The sequence below is a fragment of the Staurois parvus genome, unplaced genomic scaffold (assembly GCF_062004578.1).
Source record: "Staurois parvus isolate SC_StPar_1 unplaced genomic scaffold, SC_StPar_1.0 ptg000840l, whole genome shotgun sequence".
NCBI lineage: Eukaryota > Metazoa > Chordata > Amphibia > Anura > Ranidae > Staurois > Staurois parvus.
Window position 1 is genome coordinate 1303568 of NW_028318636.1, and position 9259 is coordinate 1312826.

The 9259-nt window shown below is 39.6% G+C and overlaps 1 protein-coding gene across 2 annotated transcripts in view; it reads left to right on the top strand.

The window, feature by feature from the left end:
• NF2 (NF2, moesin-ezrin-radixin like (MERLIN) tumor suppressor) overlaps nt 1-8902 on the top strand; it is a 129187-nt gene extending 120285 nt beyond the window's left edge. For both annotated transcript variants that reach the window (XM_089655453.1, XM_089655452.1), the window contains one exon: nt 5539-8902. Coding sequence is in view for 1 of the 2 variants with exons in the window: in XM_089655452.1 (XP_089511578.1) it covers nt 5539-5589 (51 nt within the window). In the remaining variant the exon portion in view is untranslated. The remainder of the gene's footprint in view (nt 1-5538) is intronic.
• Nucleotides 8903-9259: the final 357 nt, after the last annotated feature.

Here is a 9259-nt window from a genome sequence, read left to right on the forward strand (position 1 = left end):
TGGATGGGACACTGCCTTGGAATACCAGGTGCTGTAAGCTTTTTCCCCTCCAGAGTCTGAGTCTGCTGTGTTTTGAGAGGTATCTCGGGCAGAGGATGCCAGGGCAGTCTCTGAGGTAATTTGCTTCGGTTAAGTACGCCTCATAGGACCTTCTGGGTTCATTGCAGCGTTATCAGGCTTTCACCTTGCATTTTTGCTTGGAGCAGCAGTTATTGGCTCATAATTGTAAGACGCTCGACAGGTTTGTGGGCCAAAAACCAAACTGGGATGTGAGGTCTATCTTAGATCTCAAAGCACTAGACCGAAGTCCCTATGTTTCAGATGGGATCGGTCTAATCAGTGGTGGCCTCTCTGCAAGAGAGATTTTGGGTGTCTATAATCCTCAATGACCCATATCTTCGTTTGGCAATTATTTCAGGCTCATCAAGGGTTTCTGCGATTTTCAGTAAAGAATCACCATTTTTGTTTTGGGGCACTGCCCTTTGGTCTCAAAGCATGCGCTGTTTCTGTCAGCAGTACATGTTCTAGGTATAGCAATCTGGCAAGGGGTGTTTTCCCCAGTCGTCAGCAGCTAATACCAAGAGAGTGGTCCCTGCATCCTGAGACGTTCTCAGCAGCCTGACAGGGTTTGGGAACCCTAGATGTGGATCTACTGGATTCCAGATTCTACAACATATTAGACAGGTTCTGTCCAGGTCAAAAGTCCCACTGGCAATAAGAGTAGATTCATTGGTAACACCTTAAAGACCAGGTTTTCACTAGTCTAAGCCTTCCCCCGATTCAACTATTACCAGGTCTTCAAGCAGGATCCGGGAGGATGTAACACTGATAATAGTGGTAGCCCAGCCTAGCCCTACAAGGGCTTGGCACACAACATCTGGCAGTAGATTACACAGGTCTGCGACTAAAAAGCTGTTTGATTATTTTCATCTAATTTCCATTTATTTTGGTGCGCTGAAAACAAATAAAATATTGAAAAAACTCCGGTCTTCAAATTTATCTAATTTTTGGTATTTTTTTTATATTATGGGTTTTTAACCAAATTTAAAGTCCAAATTACTATTAATTAATTCACATAAGTGCATTTCAGATATCATAATGCAAAGATGTAAACCCCTTTAAGGTTTTTTTGTCATTTTATAACGTGATGCAACACATGTTACATGTGTTGTGGTGCCATTCATTTTGAATGGCGTCCCAAGGCACTAAGGCAATGTGCATGCATTGTAGCGCACCACAGCACATTGTAGTGTGTTGTTGTAAATTTTGTCACACATCCAATTTTAAAGATCTTTAGGTGCCTTGGCAGTCCATTTATTTAATTGGGCTAGCTGAACAAAACACACCGCGAACATGCAAGGTTCCTTAGGACAACCTTTCTCAAGCAAGGTGCCGCTAGAGGTCTTCAGGGGTGCCATGGCGTCCTGGTAGAGAGAGTTGAGCCCGAGCTCCCGATCCCCAACTGCACTGTACATCAGCACTGGGAGTCCTCAGACTGCTGAGCAAAGTGAAAGATAAGGGAGGGGGGAGTGTCTGCTATGCTCTCTGCCTCCCCCTAGAGTGCAGTACCCTTCTGTGTGAGGGAAGGTAATGTACTACAACTTTTTGTAAGGCTGTATACATGTATGTGTGTACATGTGTTTGTATGCATGTTTGTGTGTTTTTATGTCTGTGTGTATGCATGCTACTTTTAATCTTGGCCCCCTTTTCCTATCCATTCAAAATGCTTCTTTAGATCTTGATCGTAATAGCAGCAAGGACTGCTGCTCCTCTGAAAAGCATTCATGCTCAGATCGCTTTTCTGAGGCATTTGACAGGTGTTAGAGGCAATATGTTGCCTTCTCACCACCTGTTTTAACCCCGTAAATGCAGCATCACCACACCACAAACGTGTGCAATGCACACGCAGTTGTGGGATGGTTGCAGTGCAACCCCATTCATCTGGAGGTATACTTCCAGCTCTGGCCACAGCATGTGTTTACCCCCAGCTGCTGTTTCTGCAGCTAAAGGGGGAGAAGTTGGGGGTGGTAAAAGCAGCTCACCTGTGTGATTTTTACCACCCTCCAACCTAACACAGGTGAACAAGCCCTTGGTTCACATCTGTGTGGTGGTATGTAGGGCAGCCCATTCATTTCAATGGGCTGACCTACCCGCAGAAATGCAGGAAAAGTCGTCCCTGACCCTTTTTTTTTTTTTTTTTTTTTTTTTAAATTGCACCACACCAAAAACACCCCACGTTTACCAATATATGGGGTACCATTAAGAATTAATGACACCCCTAAAGAGCAGAGCAATTTGCGTGTCAGAAATGAGCACGATTTTGCATGCAATCCGCGACACACAGTAATGTGAACCAATCTTTGGACAGGAATGCCTTGTGACTGAAAATACTTTTCAAGGGCGCCTCGATTGGAAAAAGGTTGTGAAACACTGCCTTAGGGACTTGTTTATTTGGTGTGATAATGTTCCCAAAATGTGCGGGTGCAGTGTGGTGCACCAGACGTTCCTACAATACCATAGTATGAATGAGCTCTTTGTTCATGGGAATTACACAGTTAACCAACTTTTGCAGACATTGAATATGTGTTATGGCGGTGTTCTTGGAACTAACTAAAACCCCCACGTTAGAGAGCAATGTGTAAATAATAAAGCTTCTTATATCTTCAGCTGTTGGAAAAATTGACACTAATCTTAAGATGATCTTTAGTATAGCTATGAAAAGAGCCATTGGACTAGTACCAGCATGCTTCAGTCCAGTGGGATAGGGCGAGCAAAGGCTTGCATAGATCTTTAGAGATACAGTCCTGCTGCCACAGAAGTCAGACCTGGCACAGTTGTCATCAACATTCCTCCAATATGTCTCTTCAGTGAAAGGTGGTACCATGATTACCACAATTGCACTTTTTTCAGTTTTAATTATTTTCAGCTATAAATAAAATGTCATCCCTTCTGTCCCTTCTATATAATAATCCATAGGCTTCCTGCTCTTTCTACAGCGTTGGCAGCCCACAATTTAGTGTTCTTTTCTTTGCCTGCAGCAACCCTAGAAGGCGAAACCTGGCATCCTTTTCTGACCTTTCAGACATTGCTATACCCTGTAAGCATTATTTATTTTTCGGATTTTACCAGGCAGGTTTTCTCGTAGGACCATTCACACTATAACCTTTTCCCAAGTGTTCCTGGCCTGAAGAAAGCCACCTTTCATTAGACATAAGCAAAACACGTTCTAACTGCATGATGTATTTCTTTAGGGCAGTGCTGAAAATGCAGCCCTGTTCACAGTAGTACTAGCAATGGCATGTTGTATTTTTCATGTGGCGCCTTGTGCATGAAATTCATGGTAAATGGTAAAGATGCAATTGAACTTAATTAAGATTGCACTTTAAGAGACTGTCACCAGACCATTCATTGCAATAAAAACCTTCCCATAAGATTATACAGTATGTGCATTTAACATTTTATGCATGTTATGTACTTGTAAAAGCCTCTTCTGTTTTGAAATCCAAAAGCTTTGAGACTACAGCCTGGTGCTGCCATCTTGGATTTGGTGTTGGCAGACTCAGAGCTGTCACTCAAGTGGTACTTTATAGTAGTCCTCCGCTCCTGCCCCAGCAGCTACATAAAATATTTATACCGGGAGGGACAGAGGAGTTAAGCCAGAACAGACTAACCACTTCCCGACCACCCCTATAGTAGGTGTACTGCTACAGGGCAGCCATTCTGTGCAAAATCTTGTGTGTGTGTGTGTATATACGTGATTTTGCACTTCCTTTTATAAGGGATGTGCGTGTGCTGCTTTTGCTGTGATTAGTCACAGCAGAAACCAATCAATGGGTTCCGGTCACCCGTTGGCACCCGTTGATCAGCGAGGAGAGTGACAGGACACAGCTCTGCCTTGTTTATGTGTGCTGCTTTTGCTATGATTAGTCACAGCAGAAGCCAATCAATGGGTTCCAGTCACCCGTTGGCACCCGTTGATCAGCGAGGAGAGTGACAGGACACAACTCTGCCTACATAAACAAGGCAGAGCTGTGTTCTGTCAGCAACGTTCTGCTGGATTTTCTTTCCCTGCAAAGAAGGGAATAAAATCCAGCAGATTGCCTAGTAAAAACACCTAAATGTACACACAAAAATACTGCTTAGTCACACAGTTAACCCTTTGATTGCCCCAGATGTTTAACCACCCCTTCCCAGCCAGTGCCATTAGTACAGTGACCGTGTATATTTTTAGCACTGTGGGAACCAGTGACACTAATACAGTCATCAAAGTGTCAGTGTCAAACTTTCTGCCTGCAATATAAAAGTTCCGCTATAGGTTGCTGATCGCTGCCATTACTAGTATGAATGGAAAAAAAATTCCAGCATATATACCATAGTTTGTAGATGCTATAACGTTTGCACAAACCAATTAATATATGCTTATTGGGATTTTATTACTAAAAATATGTAGCAGAATACATATTGGCCTAAATTTATGAAGAAATTTAGATTTTTAAATTTTTTTTATTTTTTTTTATTAGATGTTTTATGGTAGAAAGTAAAACATATATTGTTTTGTTTTTTTTGTTGAAATTGTAGGTCTTTTTTTGTTTTAAGTGCAAAAAATAAAAACTCAGAGGTAATCAAATACCACCAAAGAAAGCTCTATTTGTGTGTGGGGGGTAATTACATTTAATTTTTGTACAGCGTTTCATGACCGTGTAATTGTCCATTAAAGTAGGTAGAAAGTTAGGGCTATCACATGTAAATAGACAGGAGAAGCTGAAATTAGAAGCCAGATTCTGAGTGCACCAGAAGAAGTTATAGAGAAGCGTCTGAGAATTTGCTAGAAAAAAAATAGTAGTCATTTACTTTATAAGTAAATGTTTAAATTTTTAAGTAAATGACTAGTCAGTTCTTCTAGCAACTTCTCATACACTTCTCTAGAACTTCTTCTGGAGCATTTAGAATCTGGTGCAGTTGTACATGGTAGCCAATCAGCTTCTAACTTTTAGCTTGTTCAGTTAAGCTTTGGCAATAAAACCTGGAATCTGATTGGTTTCTCTGAAGAACTGCACCAGATTTTGCACTCTCCAGTTTTAATAAATAGCCCTCATTCCATCTAGATAAAAATTTAATAGATAGGAAAACACTACAAGTATGCTTTAAAATACTTGACTTTTTTCTGTGCTTTTGCCTGCAGCCTTTTAATGTGGTGACAGAGTCTGTTAACCCAAGTCGCTTAATATCATAAGATTGCAGTCTCTTTAACTGAATGTAATTTATTGGTCTGCTGTATTGGGCTGCCCACTCAATCCAAAAGTCAGGAAAAACTGCACTCCCATTTGTATTTTTAGCCTGGAAAGTTCCTTTAATAGCAATGTGCTGTCTAGGAGTCCTTGGGATTGTTGGCCTACACAATTCATATACCTACTGTCCAAGTAAAATAACTGTGAATCCTGTGTGTCTTAAATATTTTTGTTTTAATAGTTTGTTAGAATTCTGAAAAAAGCCAGCCATTTTTCTTATGATCTTTTAACACTGTTTCTTTCCCTGCAGCTCACATTGCAGAGCACACAGTGCAGAGTGGCTTTCTTTGAAGAACTGTAATCCATTACCTGTCACTTGTAGGCATCCCAGACTCTCCACGGAAAACAAGCGAGGGTCACAAACACAAAGCGGACACATCAATGCAACTGTGACAAGGGACAGCTATGAATATGGTTGAACTGCCTTTTTTTTATTTTTATCATCTTTATTCAAACCTGTGCTGTTTCTTTTGCCATATATAAACCATTATCACTCAGAGGTACAGCGTGATCTGATTAATACAATGTTTTTTACTTGTAATATCTGGTTTGTGTGATGGGAGAAGTACAGATGAAAGACATTTTTATGGCACCTGCAAAGCTATAAACAAGTGTGGGGGTTTTTTTTTTGTTTTTTTTTTTTGTACATAACGAGTATCATCTTTGAAAGTGCCAATACAGATACTCCTTTGCAACTCTTAGCTGAGACTGGTTGAAACATAGCAAGAGTGCTGGACATCAGACAACCGCTATCAACAACTTTTTGTGCTTTTTTGTAAACGCCTTTTTACAACACTCAGAGAATCTACAGTATGTGACTCTTCTAGGACTCAACCACACAGTCCTTATTTTAGTACATCTGCAGTGCTGAACCCCTGACCGTGTTATGGCTATTGTCATTAAATATGTACTGGTGTTGGTGGCCTTTAAGTAGCTGCTTTAATGGTGACTACTTGCGGTTGTAATCAATTACACTATACCTACATCTGTTGGAAGAAGTTATGTAATCTCTACTTTGTTTACACAATTTCCTCTTCTGAATACTTTGTTTCTGCTACTTTAACAGAAAATGTTACCTTTTAATGGATTAACTACACCAAAGGTCTTATTAATTCTATGGTTCAGAAAGTGTTCCTCAAAATGACATGTCATTACCTCTGTTAGTAGAAGTCTCTTTTTCTTTTTTTTTTCTTTTCTTTTCTTTTCTTTTCTTTTTTTTTTTTTTTTTTTTTTTTTAAGGATCTCTCTTCTCACCTCACAGTCTGTACATTGTATTGACACTACATAAGGCAACTTCAGAGCCAAGACACTAAACGTTTTAAACGAAGGACTTGCTATTAAGAGAGACTACAATTTTAGACTGACTTTTTATGTCCTTTAACTATCAGGATTAAGTATGAGACTCTTGGTTCATGCATTACATGTTCTTATTTTTACTTATTTAATTTATAGACAATCAAAAATGTTATTTTCAGCATATTATGTAGAATTTTAACGACTGTAGTCAAAAATGGATGAAAATGTGATTATTGTTGACCCACATTAAAGGATAAGTTAATATTTTAACAAAAAATAACAAATGTACATTTTTTTTTGCAGGCAGGAAAATGTGCATTTATTGTTGCTTCTGGAGCCTCTAAAGCATTGCACCAGCGATCAGCAGATTGCTAATGCCATGTAGGTCTCCTGCAGACCTGTCAGGGCTCATGTACATGGGGCGTTTGCAAAACTCTTCTGAATGATGGAAACTGACTGCTGGAAAACATAGGTTAAAAACATTCGTTTAACCACGTTTGCATACCGCGTTTATGCGCATTTGCGTTTAGAAGTGTTTTTAAAAGATAACCTCAGGAGACCTTCCCAAATGGCCAGAATGCACTGAAAAATAGTAAAAAATTAACTATTTCAGACATTTTGAGAGAAATAGAGCAGAAGCAGAGAGATCAGTATGTGTTGAGATTAGCTGTCTTTTCTGGTTGTATTCACTTTGGATCCCATCATGAGCATAATGCGGCACATTCTACCATTTGTTCCTTCATGCGAAACCTGGAACTAACTGCGCTGGTGTACTGGGTCCATTTGAATACATGGAAAATGCTTTGCATGCATTTCTGATGATGAAAAAAGGCTCTGGACATGGAACAGTTAAAAAAAAAACGCTTCTGAACGCAAACGCGGTTACAAGCGTTTGGCGTTTGAAACGCCAGAAAAATCTACTCCTGAACGCAAGTTTGGTGCGTTAAAAAAAAGACTGTAAACTCAACTGCCTGTAAACGACTATGTGTATATGGACACATAGGAAAACATTAGGGAGAGTTCAGGGGCTGCTGAAAAAAACGCTGAACAGCTCCTGAACGTGAGTTTAGGAGCTTCAGTGTATCTATGTGCTTGTACATAGTCTGGGCAAACAGATACTTTCTGACAGGAAGATTCAATGAACTACCACAGCGCTCCACAGCACAATGGTAGTTCCTTGAGAACTACAAGCTGACAGCTGCAAAGGCTGTCGGGATTGGAAGTTCATTCATTCGCAGAACACTGTGAATGAGTGAAGCGGGTGGGGTTTGTTTTTTTTTTATTGTGACAATTAGCAGGGGGGGAGAAGATCCCCCCCCCTCCCCCCCCATAGCTGTCACAAAAGAGGATCGGGGGGGGCGGTGCCCATTCATAACATGTGGGTGTAACCTGTTACAAAAGGTGAACTTCTCTTTTAATTTAGTTTTCTGACTGGGTAGTGGTCTTTGGACATTTGACCATGAGTAACCTCCTTTCATTTGTGAGACACCTTATGTTTCTTACCAGAAATAACGGTTTACCATATGGGTGGGCTCCCTACTGGCATTGAGGGGAGAAGATGGATTTTCACAGGGGGAGCTCTAGGCATAACTGCACATACCAGGTGCCTTACTTTTTTTTTTTTTTTTTTTTTTTACTTTTTAAACCTAAAACTAAATGAACAATATAGTTCTCATGCAAATACCATGTCCACTATTATGTTGGTACCCACACCAGACAACAATTTATAGCTTGGCCATCTAGGATTTGAAAAAATTCTTGGTTTTAATGCAAACTATGTGTATGTATATTTCTGTATATGCTGTTTCTGTATGCATAACTTGTATTTTAAGTTTACAGTAACTGCTGATGTATTCTTATATTTAGTTTTACAATGTGTTTCTAGTTCCTGTACCAAGTGATCAGATGTAAGATGAAGCTGACCTTCACTACCTGTTACCTTTCATTGTGTCCCAGCTATAACTATTGATTCTTTTTATTTGCAAATGCCTGTTTATACTGCTTCATCTCTAGCTTTTACACACTTGGCATGAGAAGCATTTTCTAAATCTGTGACATTGCAAGTGAGGTGGGGGACTGAGGAGAGAAAGGAGGGAGTTGTTTGAAGAGAGGATGCTGCCATGAAAATTGTACTGACCTAATTCAGTTTGCGCTGATGGATTTTAAAAATAAGACTGCAGTATTTTTGTATGTATATTTTATATATATCCTATGTCTTCCTTCCAGTCTTAAGGTTATTGGACTGTGTTGGGAGTGTTTTCAGTATTGTTTTGTTAAAACAAAAAAGTTGGTTTTAATTAAAAAAAATGAAACCGAAATCTGTTTGATTTAATTAACTGAAATATAGAAATGGGTACATGTAGAAAAGGTGTTTGCAAATAAGAGCACAGGAGGCTTTGTGCATAGGATTAGGTAGGTTTGAAGAGGGCACCCAAGAAACGTCTGAACCGGTAAGCTAAGTAAAGTGCTGTTTATGTGAAAAACAAATTGGTTTCTGAATATATCAACACATGAGGGTAAATGCATTCCTCCACAGCAAGATTATTCTAGAATACTTAATTATTCTGCAATAAATAGCTTTACATATACCCATTCTGTATGTTTTCACTCAACAACTCACAATAAAGGCTTTGGTAAAGATCCAATACGCATAAATAACAAGAGGTGAAATTGAC